We start from the raw sequence: 23,492 nt of genomic DNA, 5'->3' as shown, positions 1-23,492 counted from the left end.
TCAGAACAGCACCTCCTGCTGGGCCCCACAATCCCCCCAGGTGAACTGACAGTGTGCTCTAAAACATTCTCCTGGAGCTTCATGTTGCAGGAGGTGGGGGTTTTTTAGCTTTTTAAAATCAATGTCCTTACCATTCTCATCAAGAAGTCAAAAACATGAAAGAAGATTCTGCATATGAAACTCTTTGAGGAAGCATCGTGTTGAGCAGAGATCCAATCTGCAACTCCCTAGGGCAGCCAGTCCGCTGGGGCCTGCTGTCACTCTCAGTCAGCTGACTGATACTGGCCGCCAACGTCACTTGCCACTTTAAGGCTCCTGGCTGTCCTCTGCAGTGTGTCTCTACCTGTGCTTCCCTTAATGCCACCTATGGCTTGGGCAGGTGGGCAGTTTGGGGGAAATGGCCTTGTGGACCAGACTGGGACTGTGCAGGGCCTAATTTGGCCTGTGGACCAGAGGTTCCCCATCCTCACTTGGAAAACCAAAGCCTGGCTTAATGGGTTAATGCTGCCACACCTTCCTTCTCAAGATGGGGCAAACTAAAAGGTAACTCTGTAAAATCCTAGTGCTAAATGCATTTACTAGAAGGCAAAGTTCACTGCCCATGATATTTACACAAGCCACACATTTTCCAATACCGCTCACCGTTTCATGATTTGTATTTCTAAGCACCATCTTTCTCTGTTGCGTGGGCTGAGCTCCTGACGACACTGTTTGATAGCAATTTCTTCCCCACTCTCCTGTTAAAAAAGGGGGAGTTTATTCATGTGAACCAAGTGCTCTGACCTTCAAACTCTCAATACTGACAGTGTTAGTATTGCTGCAGATGCTACAAAATTCCTATGCCACTGTTATATGAATCTGAGAAGAAGAAGAGTTTGGATTTGATATCCCGCCTTTCACTCCCTTTAAGGAACCTCAAAGAGGCTAACATTCTCCTTTCCCTTCCTCCCCCACAACAAACACTCTGTGAGGTGAGTGGGGCTGAGAGACTTCAGAGAAGTGTGACTGGCCCAAGGTCACCCCGCAGCTGCAGGTGAAGGAGCGGAGATGCGAACCCGGTTCCCCAGATTACAAGTCCACTGCTCTCAACCACTACACCACACTGGCTCTCTGAGGAGAAAGCCAAGTGCAGACTCTATCAGGATTATTTGACAAATGGCCCTTTTGTTGTGTCTGCACACACACAAGTTACTGAAGCCAATCTACTCAGTAATAAATCTGCCAACTGTTGGTCAATTTACTAACTTGCCCTGTTTCAGAAGCCAGTGCTGGAGCAGTTATTGCAGAGATAATGAACAGAACACGGACTCAGCAGTTAGGAAAGAGCCAACAGCACTGGACACTGTTTGGCATAGAGTTATTTGTGGAATGAGCACAGAGGTGTGTGAATCTGGAAATGAGGGTGGTATGCTCCCTGTACGTCCTTTGGTAACCCCACGCGTAGAAGTGACACCCATTATTACGTGTGGCGATTGGCTTTAGCTCAGTGGTGCAGCAGCTGTCTTGCACGCAGAATGTCCCTGGCATCTCCAGACAGAGCTGGGAAGGAGGCTCTGGTCTCCAGCCCGGAAGAGCGGCTGCCACTCAAGCGTCCACAGAGCCAGGCAGACCAATACTCCGACTTGGTGGAGGGCTGCTTCCTATGTTTTATGTACCACCTATCTGCAGCCGGGGTTTCTTTTATTAAAAAAATCCTATGTGGAAATACCTTGCAGGTAGAAATGTTGCCATGTGAAAGATCTCCTAAAACTCCAAGAGTCCACACATTCAGGATCCACGCTGCTGTTTTAGGTGAAAATGGATCCTGGGTGTCTTGGCGCAGCAGCGCCGCCCTAAAAGCGCAACGAGAGGCAAATGGCGCCTTCAAGTGCCACCTGCCCACCTGCCCATCGGACCCAGGACACAATTGTGGATGACACAGCACACATCGGGCCAAGTTGCCTCCTTTTAATGTATATCTGGAGTTTACCGCGGTGGCCTCCTGCCCGGGGGGGGGGGGGAGAGACTGCCGCGGAAGCCGAGCGGAGGCGAAGCGGCAGAGCAAAGTCTTCTCCTTTCCCGGGCAGCGAAGCCGCCTTCTTCCGAGGGGCTCTTTCTAAAGGCGGACCTGGACGCGGCCGCCGGACTTCAGAAGCGAATCCCGGAGGCCTCCGTGTCGCAGGCCCGAGAGCCGCGCGCGGGGTACACGTGTGCGTGTGAATGCGCGCGGGCGCCTCTTCCCCTCACCTGGTTCTGCCAGCGGAGGACGTTGCCGAAGCCTCCGGTGCCGAGGCGCTCGCGCATCTCCCAGGGTCCGCAGCTGCCCTGGGGCTGCAGAGGCGGCGCCATGGCCCAGGCCTCCCTCCTTCCTTCTCGGGCCCGCCGCGGCTTCCGCCTTGGCAGAGCGGCGCCAGGAGGCGGGCCGGGCCGGCGCTTAAAGGGCCCGCCGCCTCCTTCGCGCGGAGGGAAGGAGGGCTTCCTCGCCACCCCCCCCCCCCCCTTATGGGACCGCGGAGAGCAGAAACAAAGAAATAACACACAGGATCAAACCAGAATGCGATTCAAATGCCTGCTGGGATTTAATAAAGAAAGGCATCCATCTTCGGCCGGCTGGCGAAGTTCCGCAGGGAGGCGAGCGCCGGGCCCGGGAGTGGGGGGCAGCCAGGCGGCCCCCTCTGTTCCCCTGCATGGAAATGCAGGCTTCCTGGGCAGCCGGGGGCACAGAGCCACCGACTCCGCGCTCAGCAAGTTGGCCTGCGTTTGCAGGCATGGAGAGGAGTACGGCTCGGCTCCCCGTCAGCCTCCAGGAATCCCAGGAATTTATCTAATTAGCTGGCCACTTGTGAAAGGAAAGCAACACCCTTTGGCTTAGGCTGGCATTTGCAGAACCTTCCAAGGGAGACAAGAATGCGTCACAGAAAGAAGCAACAGACAGCAATGGTATCATCTCCTCAATACCCAACGTATTTTGGATAGCTCCAATTCAGGAAGAATGTGGGGAGGGTGGTACATTTCTGCTGGTAGCAACGGGGTGTCTTTTTGGTCATTAGGATCCCGGTAGGAGACCATGTGCAATCGGGGTGGGGACATATGTGTGATGCTGAGAGCAATGAGTAGTTCTGGCAAGAGCTCTTTGGAATCCGCATTCACTGAGTAGGTACAAAAGTTCCACCCACAGCTGCTTTCTCAGGAAATCGTTCAAGCCCATAAGACACAATAACCACGGGGCACTTGGGTAACATGTGGTACTTGAACACCTACCTCCAAACTTTTGTGGACAGGAGCATCACCTGCCTGTATGATACTCAAATATCTTTCAAATGAAATGGCAGTGTTTTCTTTGACTGTATTACAAAGCTAAAAGATGCAAAGGCTCAGGAGCGGAGGAAGGGGGGGGTGCACCCTGGGTGTCACCACTGAGGGGGGTGACAAAATGCTGGGCGGCACTCACTGCAGGGCCTGCAGTGCGCCCGAGCCACGCGTCTCTCCTGGGAGTGACCCGGTGGCACATGCGCTGCCCCAGGCGCCCGATCGGCTTGCTCCGCCGCTGCAAAGACTTGGCAAAGGATTTCTAAACAAAATTTGGATCGTTGGTGGATCGGATGGTCAGTCTGCACAGGCGATCAATTATTGGAACAGCTAATGTTCCTATTGTTACCCGTATTTTCACAGCAGGGAAGGGCTGTAGCCCAGTGTTATGCTGAGATGGCGAGATTATCCTGGAAAATTCGGAACCAGCAGGACCAGACTTTCCTAAAGGAATGGAAGAAGCTTTCAACGTATTTGGAAAGTAACTAACCAATTGACATTGCTTGTAGGGTTAAAAGACGTTTTGTAAGGAATAATATATAAATTATTGTGAAAAGAACTAAGAATAGGTATTAAGATTTGAATTTATAGCAATAACTGTGGTAACAAAATGCATAATTAGAAAGGATTTTAGAAAACCATCAGTTGAGGTTGAAGGAAATCTAAGGCTGTGATAGCCAAAGATTTTGAAATGATGTTTAAAAGGGTGATATGCTGGAAAATATGTGTAAACACTAAAAAATATTTATAAACAAACAAATAAAAATAGAGTCACAGAATTTAAGAGTTAGGACCGACCCCGAGGGTCATCTAGTCCAACCTCCTTCAGTGCAGGAATCTCAGCTGAAGCATCCCTGACAGATGGCCATCCAGCCTCTGCTTGAAAACCTCCAAGGAAGGAGAGTTCACAACCTCCCGAGGGAGTCGGTTCCACTGTCACAGTTCTTACTGTCAGAAAGTTGTTCCTGAGGTTCAGTCGGAATCTCCTTTCTTGCAATTTGAAGCCATTGGTTGGGTCCTTCCCTCCAGTGCAGGGTAAAACATGCTTGCTCCCTCTTCCACGTGGCAGCGTTTGAGATATTTCAAGATGGCTCTCCTTTCTCCTCTCAGTCTCCTCTTTTTCAGGCTGAACATACCCAGCTCCTTCAACTGTTCCTCATCAGGCTTGGTTTCCAAACTCTTGATCATCTTGGTCGCCCTCCTCTGCACACGTCCCAACTTGTCAACATGCTTCTTAAATTATGGTGCCCAGAATTGGACACAATATTCCAGGGGCAGCAGAGGAGGAGGCAGCAGCCACGAGAGTGGCGGTGGGGGAGGGGTATTTTCTGTTTTGCCTCAAGCAGCAAAATGTATTGGGCTGGGTCTGTCTCAGGTCTGATCCTTGAAATCTTAGGTAGGAAATGTTCCTAGTCTGCACCCAGAATATAGGAACTCCTTCTGTTGAGTAAGAGTCACTGCCAGTCAGTGTAGGACTGTAGTTCTCAAACTTTTTTCTCCAGGCCACACTTTCAGAATAAAAATTTGCTCTCACCACACTGAATATATTTGCATCTTATGTTTTACTCGTTTTTTTGCATATGATCGTTGGCATTTCTGCTGTTCCAAAAGCCTTTCAAAATATTCATGTTTGCCAGATTTCCATATTTTGACATTTTTTCATCTTCTTTGGGCCCATGTTGGACTTTGAAAGCTTCTTACCACAGATCAAACCTATAGGCTGAGGGACATTGTCATCTCCATTCCACCTGAAACTGAGACTCAGATAGCTATCCATATATTGTTGACAAACGTCCTTCTTTGGAGGTTTGCTTGGGCCTGCTACTTGTGGTGAATAAAACGGGCCTCTCCAGTACTCTGTATGAATGGTGATTCTCGATCAGAACTAGGATGGTCCTCAGTATCACTTGATGCTCTTGCTCTCATTTTGAAAAGATACCTATCCATATTCTGCAAATAATTGTGTGTGTGTGCTATATTATACTACACATAAATGTTTAAATGTTTATTTGATTGTCCTTGAATCTTCTTGCCACACTTACTAAATTAGAGGGACCTGTGCTTTGAATTGGTATAAGGCAGCTTCCTAAGTACCTTAAAACAGCCATAGTGTGTGTTTCAGAAACTGACTGGAGAAGGGTTGCCAGGGGAAAGGGGTTTCAACCTCCCCCCACAAACAATTGTCACTCAAGCTGATATTAGAATGGGGGGGGGGAAGGAGGATAATTGTTTTCTACTGAAGGTCTAATAATCTTCAGAGAAGGTTTAATAACTATCTGTGAGAGTCTATAAGCCATTTCGGCAAGCAAACGGTATGTAACTTAATACAGAATAATAACCACAGCAATTTAATTGGGAAAATGTTGCAAAGGAAATGTTTCACCTTGCTCCCCTGCTGTCCTTGCTCCAATCAGATCTGGATTAAATGCCACACCTGCATTTAAGGTTAAAAAGGGGGGCTTTGGGAGCTCCAGTCACTGGACTCCTGCATTTTATGTGGTTTGCGCCTCCACCTAGGCCAGGTGCTCCTGTTTATGGAAAAGGTTTCTCTTTGAGGGCCGTCCAGGCTGTTGTCTGCAGGAAAGCACAAGGGCAGGGATTCTTGTGACTCCACAGCATATCTTTCTTTCCTCTCTCAATAGCAGGAAGGCCCCCCCCTCGCTTCCAGCTGTGACTTTTGTTCATTCCACGTTGGATAACATCACATGCCGAATGCTGGTACAGTTTCAGTTTGGGTTCAGCTCAGAGTTTCCTTATGGTGGGAACCATAATTTGGAGTACTGTGAAGTTAAGGTTGTCTCACCTCAAAAAAGATACTGTAGACAAGCAAAATGATTAAGAGGGTGGCGCTTACCCTGCTAAAACAAGTTTGCACCTCTCATTAAGTTTGTATACATACTTAAGGTACATATGTAAGAGACTCGTTTATAATTATATTTCTGGAATGATTCAGGGCCACCAACTCTATGGGGACGAGGTGCCTTTGCTGCCCCAATATCTGTTGGCTGGCCCCCCTGATGGGGCGCAGGAGTCCAAGCATGGAGCAGAGCTTCAGTGGCCAGTTCCTCCTGAGCAGGAGAGGAGGGGCTGCCGGCCATTGAAGCCACAGCGCTCTGGGCTGACATTGTAATGTCCCGCACATTGCAGGCCAGGCACATGACGTCAGACACAATCTTGGGCATAAGTCAACGCCTCTGGAATAATAATAATAATAATAATAATAATATTTATTTATACTCCGCCTTCCCCAGCCAAGGCCGGGCTCAGGGCGGCTAACAAGCAATGATAAAAACAAGTTGAATGAATACAACTTAAAAACAAGATTAAAATACAACATTAAAACATTAAAATGCAGCCTCATCACAGGAGGAGAAAGGAAAAAGAAAGAGGGGGAGGGAATCAAACTGATTCTAAGCCAAAGGCCAGGCGGAACAACTCTGTCTTACAGGCCCTGCAGAAAGAAATCAGATCCCGCAGGGCCCTGGTCTCATGAGGCAGAGCGTTCCACCAGTGTTGAGAAGGCCCTGGCTCTGGTTGAGGCTAATCTGACTTCCTTAGGGCCCGGGACCTCTAGGAATGATTCATGTTCTTATGTAGCTGCATTGTTTTATACTTTCTGGATGTGCCATGATCATACTTTAAACCAGTTGTGTTCCAAGTTATAAATCAAGCACTACTAGGAGTTGTTTCTTTTTGTTTTCCAACGTATTTATTATCTATTAAAAAAATAGGTGTGGCACAAGCAAATTTTTATTTTGAAAGTGTGGCCCAGAGAACAAAGTTTGAGAAGCACTGCCTTATGGAGACTGACTTGATACCTCCTGTTAGCCCTGCCACTCTAAGGAGTTGAAAGGACCACTGCCCTATTCTGCAGCCCTGGGAATGGGGAAGGCTGGCCTTGGAGCCAGGGTTGTTGGGCAGTCCTCCATCTTCTGGCCTGGATGGTCCATGAGGAGGGGGCACTGGCTCCCAGGCTCTGTCTCTTGTTCCTCTGAGTCTGCCCCAGAGCTGCATTTTCATATCATGGACCAATAATGTGGCCGTCCTTGCCTCTCCATGTAATTCTGATTGTGTGGGGAACCGGAAAAATCACGTAGGGCTTAAATGTAAATGAGTTGATTGTAAGCTTCTTAGCACAGGGGCCTGCCTTCATTGCTGCACTGCACTTTATTTTATTTATTTCATAAAATTTATACACCTCAAAGCAGTTTACAAAAAAATGAAACAATACAATTATTGGTAAAACAGTTAAAAACAACTATTTAACACATTCAAGAATTAAAATTGGGGATAAACTGAAAATCAAATAAAAAACACACCAACCTTCTACTTATTTGGGCACAAAGAGCAGAGGGCTCAAAAATGGGCTCTGAATACCGGTTGCTGGAAGTCTCCCGCGTAGAGAGTGCTGATGGCCTAAGGTTTGGCTTATGGGTTTCCTGGAGTCATCCAGGGGCCACTGTGAGAACAGGAAGTGGGGCTCGATGGGCTGTGGGGCTGATCCAGCAGTCAGGCTCCTCTTATGTTCCTATGCTTTTATTTTTTAAAAAAAGGATGAGGATGATGCAGCAGTAGAGGCTTTTGCCCCCCCCCCCTTGGCTTCCATAAGGAATGTTAAAATGACACCGATAAGAGGGGTAGGGGTGAAAGACTTTCCGGCTGCATTCATATCTACTGGGAAATGCCATTTCAGATGTGTGCTGCACAGATAAAATGTTCTGATGTCATCCAATTGCTTCATGGAATGGCAAGTTCTCAAAATATCACAAAGATTACATGGTTCTTTGATATTCTCCAACGTGGCTGGGGAATTAAGCAATGGAAGCAGCATTTTGTTGCAGTGAAACACATCAGTAGCAACTGATTGAGAAAATGTGAATTTGTAATTGACCAGCAAATTCCTCTTTTTCAGTTCTGCCCCTGAGCAGCGAAGCGGAAAGGATTCTTGCAGGCTGGTAGCCAGAAGGGGAACCTAAAGGAGTACCTGGGTCTTTGCAGACATCCTTTTCATTTTGCACTCAGGATGTGCTCAGGATGTGATCTGGGTGGTCATACACATGCCCACTTTCAACACCATTTTATTTATTTGTTTATTTATGGCATTTATATATCACAGAATCATTAGCATCTCTAAGCAGTTGTGGTGTAGAGCTAACGGTTATATGGCTATTTCAACTAAAGGTGGCGCTGTGTCCAGCTGAGGCCGGGAGTCAATGCGGCTCTTGTGCAAGGTTCTTTTACAATGAAGCTGGTCCTCTGCTAAGCAGCCATTTGCAACTGACTTCTTCTCTTCAATAGCCTTGCAGCAGCAGCACTGTATTGTTTGCTCCTGCAAAGGTTTTGGGCTGGGCTTACTCATTCATTTCCAACCAGTGCAGACCTTGTAACTTTTCATACCACAAATGTTCTGAGGGTGGTTTTTTTGTCACGCTTTTGTTGTATGATAGCCCATCCCCCTCCCAGACAGCAATATGGTAGCAATCAGCGCCCATCCCAGAACAACTGATAAACTAGAATAGATCCACCACAAACACCAGTTTGGAGAGGCTGGAGGTGGAGGGCTGAGGCAGAGCAGTCACGTCCCAAATGCAGGCAGCCTAATATGTTCAAATTTATGAAATATTCATAAAATAGCATTTACAGTGCAATCCTATATTCAGAATTAAATGAGTTCAATCCTACTCCCAGGGGAGTGTCTATAGGATTGCAGCCTGCAAATTACAAATATGGGCCTGGGCTGTGCCTGTTATCTCAGTGGCTCTGCCCATTTTGGCCCAACTCTTGACCAGTCGAAGCTGCTTACTTAATGTGCTTAATGGGTGGAGTGAGGCATGCACACTTTCCCCGTGTTTATACCCATGACAGGGTCAGGGACAAGAGCAGGACATGAATGAAATAGCCTTCTCTCACTCTTGTTCCCAGCAACTGGCATCCAAGGCAGCGTACAACCATCATGACTTGCAGCCACTGATTTGAATAATGCCCACCATGACATCTTGTAGCAAATTCCATAGTTTAACTATGTGCTCTGTTTTTTTAAAAAAAGGTCAATAGCTCAGAGTTGGAACATCTGCTTTGCACACAGATGGTCCCAGGTTCAACACCGCAACTCAGTGAGATCTTGTTGCTTGGCTAGAACAGGAAGCCCTTGTATGCTTCCTGTTCTAGACGAACCAGTGGCCAGCCTGGGTGGACTGAGAAGGTGCTTCACAGGGAATCTGCCACCTGCTTTCCTTTCCAGGTGCACAGTTGGGAGTGCTCTTTAAGGCTCCTACCAATGAGACGGAAACATGGAAGGTGCCTAAAGAAGCCAGGGTGGCTATCTAAAGAACTTTTAACTGAGTTAAGATTAAAAAAGGATGTGTACAAAAAATGGAAAAGGGGGGAAACCACCAAAGAGGAATTCAAACAAATAGCCAGCACGTGTAGACACAAAGTCAGAAAAGCTAAAGCACAGAATGAACTCAGGCTTGCTAGAGAGGTTAAAAGCAACAAAAAAGGCTTTTATGGGTATGTTCATAGCAAAAGGAAGAACAAAGAAACAGTGGGGTCACTCAGAGGAGAAGATGGTGAAATGCAAACAGGGGACACAGAAAGGGCTGAACTCCTCAATGCCTTCTTTGCCTCAGTCTTCTCCGATAAAGAAAACAATGCCCGACCTGAAGAATTTGGAGCAAATGATTCAGCAGAGGAAACACAGCCCAGAATAACTAAGGAGATAGTACAAGAATACTTGGCTAGTTTAGATGTATTCAAGTCTCCAGGGCCAGATGAACTGCATCCAAGAGTATTAAAAGAACTGGCAGATGTGATCTCAGAACCACTGGCAGTCATCTTTGAGAATTCCTGGAGAACAGGCGAAGTCCTGGCAGACTGGAGGAGGGCAAATGTTGTCCCTATTTTCAAAAAGGGGGAAAGAGAGGACCCAAATAATTACCGCCCAGTCAGTCTGACATCAATACCAGGGAAGATTCTGGAGCAGATCATTAAGCAAACAGTCTGTGAGCACCTAGAAAGGAATGCTGTGATCTCCAATAGTCAGCATGGATTTCTGAAAAATAAGTCATGTCAGACTAACCTGATCTTGTTTTTTGACAGAATTACAAGCCTGGTAGATGAAGGGAATGCAGTGGATGTAGTCTACCTTGATTTCAGCAAGGCATTTGACAAGGTGCCCGATGATATTCTTGTAAAGAAGCTGGTAAAATGCGGTCTTGACTATGCTACCACTCAGTGGATTTGTAACTGGCTGACTGACCGGACCCAAAGGGTGCTCATCAATGGTTCCTCTTCATCCTGGAGAAGAGTGACTAGTGGGGTGCCACAGGGTTCTGTCTTGGGCCCGGTCTTATTCAACATCTTTATCAACGACTTGGATGATGGACTCAAGGGCATCCTGATCAAATTTGCAGATGACACCAAACTGGGAGGGGTGGCTAACACCCCAGAGGACAGGATCACACTTCAAAACGACCTTGACAGATTAGAGAACTGAGCCAAAACAAACAAGATGCATTTTAACAGGGAGAAATGTAAAGTATTGCACTTGGGCAAAAAAAATGAGAGGCACAAATACAAGATGGGTGACACCTGGCTTGAGAGCAGTACATGTGAAAAGGATCTAGGAGTCTTGGTTGACCACAAACTTGACATGAGCCAACAGTGTGACGCGGCAGCTAAAAAAGCCAATGCAATTCTGGGCTGCATCAATAGGAGTATAGCATCTAGATCAAGGGAAGTAATAGTGCCACTGTATTCTGCTCTGGTCAGACCTCACCTGGAGTACTGTGTCCAGTTCTGGGCACCACAGTTCAAGAAGGACACTGACAAACTGGAACGTGTCCAGAGGAGGGCAACCAAAATGGTCAAAGGCCTGGAAACGTTGCCATATGAGGAACGGCTAAGGGAGCTGGGCATGTTTAGCCTGGAGAAGAGGAGGTTAAGGGGTGATATGATAGCCATGTTCAAATATATAAAAGGATGTCACATAGAGGAGGGAGAAAGGTTGTTTTCTGCTGCTCCAGAGAAGCGGACACGGAGCAATGGATCCAAACTACAAGAAAGAAGATTCCACCTAAACATTAGGAAGAACTTCCCGACAGTAAGAGCTGTTCGACAGTGGAATTTGCTGCCAAGGAGTGTGGTGGAGTCTCCTTCTTTGGAGGTCTTTAAGCAGAGGCTTGACAACCATATGTCAGGAGTGCTCTGATGGTGTTTCCTGCTTGGCAGGGGGTTGGACTCGATGGCCCTTGTGGTCTCTTCCAACTCTATGATTCTGTGATTTCCTCTGAGGACTTTTGAGCAAGGCAGGCCTGTTGTCTCAGCACCGTGGAGAGCTCCTAGGGAACAACTTGCTCTGCCTTCAGTAAGCTCTCCGGAGTGTTTGTTGTGTTCCTCTGTGCAGCAAGGCCCAACATGGGTGTAAGTAAAGGTTCTGAAGGCTGTGCTCTGAAGAACAAAGCTCTGTAGCTGCTCCAGCAAGGAACAATTTGAAACTGAGTCCATTTCATAGAATCATAGAATCATAGAGCTGGAAGAGACCACAAGGGCCATCAAATCTTCTTTCTTGTAGTTTGGATCCATTGCTCCGTGTCCGCTTCGCTGGAGCAGCAGAAAACAACCTTTTCAGCCATTTCAGACTTTCCCCATCTCTGCACTATCTCTTTTGAGTCTGGTTACACTTTGTGAAGCTACAGGAATCCTGGTGCTAGATTTATTTGCCCCATATGTCTGTGACATCTTTATCTTGCTCATTTGTCATCAGCTCCCGTCTTAGCCCACTTCCCCACAACTTTTAAAAGCTTTCACACGGTAACATTTCAAAATCCAGTCGTAACAGTCTATTATTTGTACCCTGACATTTTCAAAAGTATTATTGCAAGTCACAAGGCTCTTTGTACTGGAAATGGAGTCCTCCTCACGGTTTACTTAACTTGTACAGTTTCTCCTTGGCATGAGCAATAGGTGATCATGATTCTAGTTGTTGAATCACTGCCCGTTAGGAGCAATAACTAGGTCCAGATACATTATGTGTCTCTGTGACTCCTATCAGATTGTTGTCCTGTGACGACTCCCCAGTGTTGTGATAAGGCCTAGGACTGACGTGGGCAAAGCTATAGATGGGGCACACATGGAAATCATGTCATCTTTGGAGATTCACCAGGATTTCCTCCCTGCGAAAGCTAGGGCATGACATTTCATCCTAGGGCGTTCCAACTTTTTTCCTGATGGAAAGAGCCCCTTTCTTTCCCTGGCTTCCCTGGATGAGCAATTGATCTGCAGTTTTTGCATAAAAACTGCTGCCGAGATCCAAAGTGAGATTTAAGGTGAATCAGCTTTCCTGTTCTTCCTGTGTGGTTATCACTGCAGCAAAGCATGCATATTTTCTTCCACGAAGTGACAACCTTCCCATCAACTGTGAAATGGTGGGCAGGGAAAAGGTGAAAAACACCTTTTTTAATGTGTGGATTTATATCACAAGATGTATATACTGCTTGATTGCAATAAAATCTCAAAGTGGCTTACAAAAAAATCACTTGCACTATTTCTCTACGCAAAAGTATGCCTCCCCCCCCCACACACATTTTGGCTGCACACACACCATATATTGGAAGCACAGTTAAAGCACATGGCTCCCCCACCCTCAGAATGCTGGGAACTGCGTTCACCCCTGCATTTCCCAGGCTTCTTTAAATGCATGGTACATATGCAGCCTTTGTTTACAGAAACTGGCTGTTGGAGATTTGTAACACACTTTTGCATGCCCGCTGGGCAGTTAACCTCTCTTGCCTTGCCTTCTAAAGCAGGATGTGTTTATGAAAAGCAGGATGTTGCTGGCTTTCTATGCTGGCAATAATAGCTTGCTTTCCCAAAGTCTTATTCTTATGAAAGTTCAATAGAATGCTTTATCTCACAATAAATCTGATTCCACTTATATTTCCCTCTACTAGTGAACTTGCCTGTCTCTGTTCCTTTTCACTGTGCTTTTATGTGTGTATTTCCCCATCAGATTAGTTTCCACACTTCTTGATGCCAGCTTTGTAATACTGTAGATTGGGTTTTAGAACCTTCCAGTTTTTAGCAATAATAAGTCTTGAACTGATGAATTAAAAAGTTGCCAAGTATTTGTCCATCAAATACAAGTAATAAAGCCAATTTTGGGTTGGGCTGTAAAAGGGGATACAAATTGAACTGACTTTAAGGTGTATACTACAGAATCACAGAGGGGGGGGTCTCCAAGTGATCTAGTCCACCCACTGCCTAGCCTACAACATCCTTGCTAGGTGGTCAGCCAGCCCTCTGCTTAAAAACCTCTAATGAACATTTTGTGAATGCTGTGTTTTCACCCATTTATTAACTGCTTTGAGTATAAATGAAGAGAAATGGAAGCAAATAAATATAAAAATTATATGTACCAACCCTTCCTGCTAGGTAGTTCCTCACTCTGTGCACCGGCTGCTAGTGTGGTGTTGTTGTTGTTTGTTGTTGTTGTTTGTAGCCTCCTTCTGTCTTGACTTGAGACAATGGAGTGCATCTCTGGGGGTGAAGTCAAACCGCTGCATTAGTGGCACTTAACTGCCACATGTGCCTAGGTGTGGCTGGTGGTTGCTGCCTCTGTTCCGATTAGTTGAAGAAGAAACCAAGTGAGGGGGAAATTGTCTGCTTTTGTGCATCTTTGTGCTTTTTGAAGCAGACAGCTTGATTTTTTAGCTTTGGCAACAATCCAAGCCTAACCATACCTTAAGTCCAAGGAAAGACCTCTGGTGTGTGCCTCTGATTTCTGCACTATTTTTATGTACTGTACACTGCTACTAAACTGAAGTTTCAAGTCTTTGAACGAGACATCTTGGCTAGCACCTTCCAATGAGTTCAATGAGGCCAATGCTGGTGACACACACAGCTGGCTCATTGAATGAAATTGATAACCCTTGATGACCCTTTCCTGTTAAACCACCCTAAGAGCTTCTCAAACTTTTGGTATTGCAACCCACAAATCCAAATCTACCACTCTCTGTTGCCTTGGTCAGACCAAACCTGGAATACTGTGTCCAATTCTGGACATACCACAATTTAAGAAGGATGTTGACAAGCTGGAACGTTGACAGGTGAGGACAATGCAAATGATCAAGGGTCTGGAAACTAAGTCTTGTGAGGAGCACTTGAAGGAGCTGGGTAGGTTTAGCCTGGAAAAGGAGGTGGCTGAAGAGATATAAATGACATCTTCAAATATCTAAAGGGCTGTCACATGGAAGATGGAGAAAGCTTGTTTTCTCCTGCTCTGGAGGGGAGGATTCAAACCCGTGGCTTCAAGTTGCAAGAAAGGAGATTCTGACTAAACATCAGAAAGACCTTTCTGACAGTCAGAGCTGTTTGACAGGGCAACAGACTCTCTCAGGAGGTTGTGGCCTCGCTTTCCTTGGAGGTTTTTAAGCAGAAGTTGGGTGGCCATCTGTCACGGACACTTCAGCTGAGATTCCTGATGTTGCAGGGGGTTGGACTAGATGACCCTCGGGGTCTCTTCCAACTCTTGTCATTCTATGGTATGGTGAGCACAAGGGCAGAGGGTGTGCTTACAAATAAGAAGGTGGCAACCCCTTGGTGCTGAGGCAGCATCTAGCATGGCCATGACCCAAACCCTGAGCAAGTGTTTCTGGAGGCATCTGGGCCACAACACGGTGGTCCGCTGCTTTCCTTTGCTCCTTCTCCAGCCCAGCAACTGTGTGCCTCTTGCAGCCACGACCCTCGTTTCCCATGAAAAGCCAGCAGAATATTTTTGCTTGCAGCCTGGCTCCTCTTGGTCGTGAGTTCCTGTCCTCTTTGCCGCAGTCGGCCTGGACTTTCTCTGCTCGTGCAGCACCTGGGATGTTGAGGGGGACGCCCTGCTTTGACTCCCGGCCGACCATGGAAGGGGTTTTCGTCCTCAGCTGAAGGCCTTGGAGGCAGTGAAGGGGTCCCCAAATACAGCAGGAGACCTCGCCGCACCCCTGCTTCAATCTCATTGGAATAAATGACCATACAAGTTACCCCGCTCAGATAGTCTTAATTGGTAACAAATCTTTCCTCATATTCTGAAAATGAAGCCCAATTTCCGTAACGCGCCCGAATCACAAGAGGCTCTGAAAGTAACCACGGAACCTTCAACGAAGAACTCGGAAAGGGGCTGGGAGCCTCTCTGCCCCCCCCCCCGGTCCTCGCTCCCCCGGCCAACTTCGAGGTGCCTGAGGCCGCGAGACGGAGGGACCCGCGGGGGGTCGCGCCGCCCGCCCTCGAAGTTGGCCCGGGAGGGGCGAGGGGGAGGCGGCCTCCGCGCCCCGGGAAGGGGTCCCCCTCGGAGCCGGGCGCGCTCTCGGGGGAGCCTCGAGGGCCTCGCCGGCCCCTTCCTGGAGGAAAGGGGCGGCCCGAGGGGGTCGCCGGCGGCCTCCGCCCGCCTCGGGGCGGCGCCGGCAGCTCAGGGCTCTTCTGGCCCCGCCCCGTCGCCGGCCGCCCGAGTCTTAAGAAGGAGCCGCGACGGGAGCGCGACGCGCGGACGCCCACCCGGCAGGCAGGCAGGCAGGTGAGTCCGGCCGGGGGCCGCGGGGCGGGAGCGGAGCCGGGTTCCCGGCGGGAGTCCCCGCCTTCCGACTGGGACGGCGCTCCGCACGTGCTGCTTGTTTCCGAGTCGAGGAAAGAGATTTCAGGGGGCCGCGTGAAAGCAGGCGTGGGGCCGGGAGGGGGCGGCCCTTCGGGACTTGGGGCCGGGAAGCCCCTCCGGGCGGCTGGGGCGCAGGCAGGCAGGCAGCCCCTCGGAGCCGAGCGAGCCCGGGCGCCGGGGCCTCGGCCCGCCCTTCCCATTCCCCAGCGCCGGAGCTTCAGCCGCCTGCGGGGCGTCGGGGTCGAAGGCGGCCGAGGCAGGTTCGAATCCGCCCTCGGTGGGGAAGCCCCCGACGCCGCCTCTCCGCCTAAGCCGCCCTTGGGCTCCGTCACTAGTTCAGGCTGCAGGTGGGGAGGGCTGCTTCTGCGGGGACCCCGCCTTGCCAGGAGGGGAAACGGTTTGTTCGAAGAAGCCTACCCAGAACCCGACCCTCTAACTTTCTGGGCGCAGGGCGAATGCGCCGAGGACTTCCACGTCTCCCACTCAGCACCCTCTTGCATACATGCCTTCTGCCACGAGCCCCGGGCATAAATGGATCAAGACACAAACTGATCTCTCCTCTGGAGATTTCAGTGCCGCTGAGAGTAGCCATCATAGAATCTCAGAGTTGTAGAGTTGGAAGGGACCCCAACGGTCACCGAGTCCAACGCCCTGCGATGCAGGAATCTCAGCTAAAGCATCCAGGACAGAACTGATATTCTGCTTAATTTTTTTAACCACCTCCAAGTGGTTTATAATTAAAAAAAAAAAAAATCCAAATTATCATCATACATCTTTACAAGTACATATAAGTGGGAAGGGGAAACTCCCTCCTCCCCTTTTTGCACAGACAGCACTCAGGAATTTGAGAGTCACACAATGTTGTTTTGTCTTTCTGAGGGTTCTGGCTGCCTTTGCAGAAAATAGATGTTCCCAAAAGGCCATCCAGTCCACATGGTTTTAAACTGACTTTGGCACTGGATTTACTATCTTCTCCTTTGTTGTGTTTTTTTTAAAAGATATTTATTAAAAGTTTTTTTAGTTACAGAAAAAAAAGTGTGTAAAAGAAAACAGAAACAATGAAAATTTTAACAAACAATACATCAAAAAAAAGGGGAAAAAAAGAATACATCAAAACAGCATAATAAAAAGAAAAAAACACATCCAAGTTCCATATCATTATCTTTCATTTACTTGTTTCCTCGACTTCCTCACACCTCCTTTTTTTGTATTCTAGTTCAAATTAGCTAATTCAGCAAATCCCTTCCCTCTTTCTCAATTTTTTGTTCTATAATTTGTCTTCACCTAATCTAACTTTAAATTTTCCTCTTTAGCCCATTAACAATCAGTTTTTGCTTAATTCTTTATCACATTTCTGCTAAAACCATATAACCTCATTCCAGTATTACTATCTTCTCCTTTGTTTGTTTGTAAAGGCAACAAAGGTTCACCCGACTGCAGAGAATGCTCCCTTTGTCTTTTGTCCTCTGGTGATGCACGACTTCTGGGTTGGTTTTTTGGTTAAAGCCAATTTCTGTTACGCCATTTCTGGATGGCTATTCCTTTTCAAGTCTTTGCTATTTGAGTCCTTTCTAGAAAGCAATACTTGGAGAGCTGTGTTTGTTCTCTCTTTTGATACATTGCTAGTGAGCCGTACCCATAATGGGAAGACTGTAAGGGCAGGAAGCCTTTGAATGAGAAGAGAGATAAAGAGGCAGTGAAGAGAGACGCCAGGCTGTCCAGATGCCTCAGTGTGATGCCCAGTTGCTCCCACTTAAGGTTTTGCAGTGGGCTCCATTGCAGTGGGTGGATCCCCCAGAGCAGCCCTGTGTCAGCACAGGACACAGATGGGCCAAGGAATTTTGTAAGTGTCCCAGACAGGTGCTGCTATTGTGTAGCCTGTTCACAATCAATGCTGTTTTATTTATTTTAATTAATTTTATAATGAATGATTTTAGAGTGTTGTTTGTGCTGTACTTTTGTACTGTTTTATTGTTAGCCGCCCTGAGCCCTGCTTCAGCTGGGGAGAGCGGGATATAAATAAAATTTATTATTATTATTATTATTATGTTTATGTTTATTGCGTTACTATGTTTGCCAGTGAGATGCTGGTATCAAGGCCTGTTAGCCTTCCCACTTCCTCCGGTGATGAGAAATCTAGAGAGCTTTCTTTCCATGAAATCCCTCACCCAAGGCTCCCGTCCTGAGTAAACGAAGGTCACAACCACACCACACATTTAAAACGCATGGCTTCTGCCACCAAAGAGCTGTAGTTTACCTGGCACAGAGATACAGTTTCCAGCACCCTTAACAAACTCTGGCTCCCAGGATTCTTGGGGAGGAACCACGTGTTTTAAATGTTTCTGTATGTGGGGTGCAGCCGTGAGCTAAGGCATCCTCATGTGGATCAATAACCAATTGAAACAGCAGGAAGCAGAATGGAAGTATGGACAGTTGTCACAGAGAATCTGTATTGTCTCACTTTGCCTTTTAACTTCCTCATAAATAGCCTAGAGTCCAGGGTGAGCTGTGAGGTGCTGGATTTTCCAGATTGTCTCTCTAAAGGAGTAACTGGGAGGCCAGATGGCAAATGGGGTTTGATGCATGCAGGGGTAAAATGTTGCACAGGCAGGGGGTGGAGGGAGAATCCCAACTCTGCACGCGTGTGTGTATATGATTGTGGTCTGAATGGGCAATTACTGACCACTAAAGGGATCTTGGCTTTGTGGTGGACAGCTCAGTGTGAAAGCTGAACAGCTGCTGTGAAAAAGTCAGATTTCATGTTGGGGATCAATAACAAAGGAGTAAAAAATAAAACTGCTGAGAAAAGGATGCAAGGTGCCTGAATGCAAATCTGTGGTGCAACTGCAGTTGGATTGCTGCGTGTAGCTCTGGTTGCTGAACTCAGTGGAGGATAAAGCTATCAGTGGCCACTGATTTATCTCCAGGATCAGAGGAAGGATTGTGAGGGAGAGGGTCACTGTCCCGAGGCCCAGTTCAGGGGCTTCCAGGAAGAACAGGTGCTGCATTAGGTAGGATTTTGGACCGACCCAGGAGGGTTCTTCAAGAGCATGAAGTTCCCCAAGGACAGCAGGGCTGGTTTATTATCTTGTAAAGCAATTCTTTTGGATCACTTGTTTGGGCAAGGAATTGGGTGGGTACCTCAAAGAGGCTGGTCTCTTCTGGAAACAAATAAAAGACTTGTATAACAAGAAAATAATATAGTAAGGCAACAACCCACTCTGATGCAATGCAAAATAACCCAGTAGATGTTCAGTTTTGAGTTTTGTGACAACCACGTTAGTTAAGCCGGACTTGGGCATCTGCTTTGTATATTTTACCATTCACAGTTAGTTCATTCTCCAAAATATTAGATTTTGGATCTACTTCTCATACTCAGTACTAGGACACAGTAAGCAAGAATACAGTGGGTGGGTGTTTGTGTGTATGTATGAGGTTTTTTTAAAAGGAGCCCAAATAAGTTTTTGAAAATACAGTGGTTGTTGTTGTTGTTGTTTAGTCGTTCAGTCGTGTCCGACTCTTCGTGACCCCATGGACCAGAGCACGCCAGGCACTTCTGTCTTCCACTTTTTTCTTTACAGCATTGGACTTTCCTTTCGCTTCCATGCATATCCGCAACTGAGCGTCCTTTCGGCTTTGGCCCAGCCGCTTCATCAGCTCTGGATCTACTTGTACTTGTCCTCCGCTCTTCCCCAGTAGCATGTTGGATGCCTTCCGACCTGAGGGGCTCATCTTCCAGCGTCATATCTTTTATATGCCTGTTGTCTTTGTCCATGGAGTTTTCTTGGCAGGGATACTGGAGTGGCTTGCCGGTTCCTGCTCCAGGTGGATCACGTTTGGTCCAAACTCTCCACTATGACCTGTTCATCTTGGGTGCCCTGCTCGGCATAGTTCATAGCTTCTCTGAGTTCTTCAAGCCCCTTCGCCACGGCAAGGCAGTGATCCATGAAGGGGTGATCCAATACAGTGGTACCTCAGGTTAAGACCTTATTTCATTCTGGAGGTCCGTTCTTAACCTGAAACCGTTCTTAACCTGAAGCAGCACTTTAGCCAATGGGGCCTCCTGCTGCCGCCGCACAGCTGGAGCATGATTTCTGTTCTCATCCTGAAGCAAAGTTCTTAACCCAAGGTAATATTTCTGGGTTAGCGGAGTCTGTAACCTGAAGTGTATGTAACCTGAAGCGTATGTAACCCAAGGTACCACTGTAATTGTATTGTTATTTAATTGTCAGTATTTGCTTGTGCCACTCTTTATCCAGCTAACTATGCAATCTAATAGCCTGGGGAAGGTCTAACTCAGTCACAGAAGGGCAGCTATAGCTCTGTGCCACAGGACATCATCAGATTTGCATGCAGAAAGTCCTGGCTTCAGTCGTCTGCCTATCCTGGTGTGGCTGGCCTGCCCTGAAGCCCCAGGGAGCTGCTGCCGCTGAGTGTAGACTGCACTGCTCTCGATGAGCCAGTGGAAGCTTCTTGTGGACAACAGGGGCAGCCAGCCTGTGCCGCCACAGGCACGGCTGCACAACCACTTCCCTTATCCTTGACTTGTAGGATGGGGCTGAAGGAAGTGTAAACAATAGTGACCTAGGTGGATCAACGGCCTGCCTCAACAGAAGGCAGATTCCCATTTTCCTAATGTCCTCAGGTACCTCAGAAGAAGGTCAGCTGTCTGCTGTTTGTCCTCCTTAAATTCAGACTAGGAACCAGTTCTTTCAAAACAAAGCTTCTGCTTTCAGTCTATTTAAGAGCATCTTACAGAGCTCCCAATTTCCATTCAGGCTCGGCCAAGTCCTACGCTGGAAGCAAGAGCGTTGCTAAGGGAACTACATGCAGCAGCTCTCTCTTTGTGGCTCAATAAGTTATTTCTCCTTCTTTCTAATACAGGATTATAGTCTATACAAGCATCAGGCTGACTCCCTTCTGGTGGGGCTGATCCTTGGATATGGCTGGCAGGGGCTTTGGGGGCAGAAAGCAGGTTGGAGCTGGCAGCCTTTGGGTTCTTAGAACCATTTGCTTCCTTGAGATGTGCTTGCCAAACTCAGTTTCCACCCCTGTAAACACAGCTGTATCTCTGACATGTGGATCCAGTTAGATTGCTTTATCTTTTTGGAACATCCTTGTTGCTGGCTGGAGAAAAGGGCGCAGGCACCAGCATACAGAAAGTGGGCTCTGCACATCATTGGCCACTGGGAACAGCAGGTGTGGTGTCTGGGTTTCTTTTTAAAAAAATGCTGGTCAACTTTTTGTGCCAAGCACTCAGATGTGCAAATCGCCGTAATACTTTTCTACCATAATACAGCAATAATGATTTTTTAAAAGAACAGAGGGCAACAGTGTAGATTCAAATCCATTTACAAAGTGCAGAGGATATAGATCATAGAATTGTAGAGTTGGAGGGGACCACAAGGATCATCTAGTCCAATCCTCTGCAATGCAGGAATCTTTTGCCCAACATGGGGCGCAAACTCACAACCCTGAGTCTCCTTCTCCACTGACTGAGCCCTCTCAGTCTCTCTGCTGGAGTGCTAGTACTGAAGTGAGGTAAGAGAGACTCCCTGGGAAGCAATTCCACCATGGAAAAGGACCTTGTGGGGCCCTGCAAAATGTCACTTTGTGTAGAGCAGCCCCTTCTTTGTCCACGGGCCTTGTTGCCTTCTGGGGTGGGGGACACATGCTGGGGGGGGGGCGCAGAGGAATAAATTTGGATTTTGCCTTTGCACAGAAGGCTGGTTTACACACACACACAAACCTACCTCTCTGTTCTCCATCCCTGCAAGCTGAGAGTCACTGTCAGCTTTCAAGGACATATTCCAGCCAGACAAGGAGGGTGCAGAGCACTGGTTGAAGGAAGAGTTTGCTCATCCCGCTTTTGCCTGTGGTTTGTGGGTTTGCAAAACCTTTTCACAGACAAAATAAATGTGTGTGTTCTGTGCCTATAGAAAGCAGACAGCTTCTCAATAAGGCTGTGGAAGAGAGATTCATTCATGCAAACCTAACATGCCCTTCCTAAGCTAATAAGCAAACTGAAACACACGTATTCCTTTTGCTTGCAAACTCACCAGCCATTCCTTGATTTTCAGGTTCCAGGATGGACCGATGCCGCGCTTTGGTAGCTTAATGAAGTAATGCAAATGCAAACCTCTTGGGAGGTTTTTCTTTTCCTTAGGCAGGTGGCTACCTTTAAGCAAGGGTTTTAATTAATCTTTCTCCAGTCTTCTGCCTCAGGCTTGAGGTAGATAAATATGATTTTTAAAATGCAAACATTATCAAAAAGTACAGTGCTACCCTCACTCAGTAAACTCAGGTTTTTGTGGACATCCAAATAAAATGTTTGCAGAGTATTATTATTAGTTTTCTTTTCTTTTCTTTTCTTTTCTTTTCTTTTCTATACCGCTTCATATTTTTAAGAAAAAGTCTTAAAGCCATTTGTAACAAATTAAAACATCAAATATAACAATCCAGAATAAAACATTACTGAAGAAAGTCAAAGATAAAGTATGTATTCAAAGTAATGTAGTTAACAGGAAACTAAAGTATTACCTTAAAGATTTCAAAACAAAACCTTATAAAGGTGGTCAACTACAGAATGTGCATTTAACGCAGCAAAGTTAACAAAAAAACTTAAACATTTCAAAGAAGGAAGTCTGATATAAAATGCACATTTAAAACAGCACAATTAGCAAGAGAATAAAATTTTACCTTAAACCAGTGCTTTTTTTCTTAAAAAAATGTTTAGGGTTACTCTCATTTTCCTACTCATATTGAAATACTGCCCCCCAATGAGGCCAAACTTAGAGTCATAAAATGTTTAGGGGTCTGCGTCCCCCCAGAAAACAGCACTTGTCTTAAACAGAGAACATGCCTGCTGCGGTTGCTGCCAGTCCTGCCAATGGTGGTTGGTGCTGGCTGTGAAAGCTCAGGCTTGAAGAACTGTGCTAAGAGAAAACCAAGATGGTCTCTGGCCTCTTCAGCAGCCCCAGCTTTTGTAGCTGGAGTCAGTCAGGGCCCTTCCTCCCAGGCCAGGTGGGAAAAGGCCGGCAAGGCAGGGGTCAAGTCTTCCAGGACACACAGCCAAGATGCTCTGCAGGAGGAGGCCTTCAGAAACCTTCAGTGACCTTGCTGGATGGCAGCACCTTTCTAAACTGTGTGCCCTCCAAGGTTTGGGGCTCAAATTTCCATCCAGAGATTTTGGACCAAAACTCCCCTCAGTTTCAGCCAATTTGCCTAAAGCATCTGGAAAGGCAGCTTTAGAGGACAATTTTAAAATAGGGAAAGTATGGGGATAAGGGGAAGGAGAAAATAAATTTTGCCTTTGGAGGAAGACTTGGATAATGGAGCACCCACAGCCACAACTTCTTTTGGGGTGGGCACAACGTTGTGAATATGGCAGCAGGAGAGTTAAAGCAGAAGGGCAGCAGTCAAAGGCCTGGCTCTTGGCCTCGACTCAAGGCTGCAAGAGGCTTGTTGTGGCTGCAGGGAAGTGAGTCAAGGAGGTGAAAGCACCGCCACCCGGATGAGCAGAGAGCCAAGACCACAAGCCCCGTTGCTCCCAGGCCAAGTAACCTACTTTCAT

The 23,492-nt window shown here is 47.2% G+C and overlaps 2 protein-coding genes across 6 annotated transcripts in view; one reads left to right on the top strand and one right to left on the bottom strand.

Moving 5' to 3' along the window:
- IKBKB (inhibitor of nuclear factor kappa B kinase subunit beta) overlaps positions 1-2,800 on the bottom strand; it is a 28,989-nt gene extending 26,189 nt beyond the window's left edge. Inside the window, exons 1-3 of one of the 2 annotated variants that reach the window (XM_083456610.1) lie at positions 2,492-2,800; positions 2,227-2,429; positions 643-737 (exon numbers count right to left, since the gene is read on the bottom strand). In XM_083456610.1, the coding sequence (XP_083312736.1) occupies positions 643-737; positions 2,227-2,328 (197 nt within the window). In that variant the 5' untranslated portion in view covers positions 2,329-2,429; positions 2,492-2,800. Of the gene's footprint in view, positions 1-642; positions 738-2,226; positions 2,430-2,491 lie in introns of those variants that run through there. The other variant, XM_083456611.1, reaches the window with a different exon arrangement.
- Positions 2,801-15,738: 12,938 nt separating this feature from the next.
- The window catches only part of PLAT (plasminogen activator, tissue type), a 28,298-nt gene continuing 20,544 nt past the window's right edge, over positions 15,739-23,492 (top strand). For 2 of the 4 annotated variants that reach the window (XM_083456615.1, XM_083456613.1), the window contains exon 1: positions 15,759-15,841. The gene's annotated coding sequence lies outside the window, so the exon portion shown is untranslated. Of the gene's footprint in view, positions 15,842-17,545; positions 17,763-23,492 lie in introns of all 4 variants that reach the window. The other 2 variants (XM_083456612.1, XM_083456614.1) reach the window with 2 other exon arrangements.

The sequence above is a fragment of the Podarcis tiliguerta genome (genome assembly GCF_965153285.1).
Source record: "Podarcis tiliguerta genome assembly, chromosome: 8".
NCBI lineage: Eukaryota > Metazoa > Chordata > Lepidosauria > Squamata > Lacertidae > Podarcis > Podarcis tiliguerta.
The sequence above is the reverse complement of the archived record's forward strand: the minus strand, read 5'-3'. Positions and strand labels throughout refer to the sequence as shown.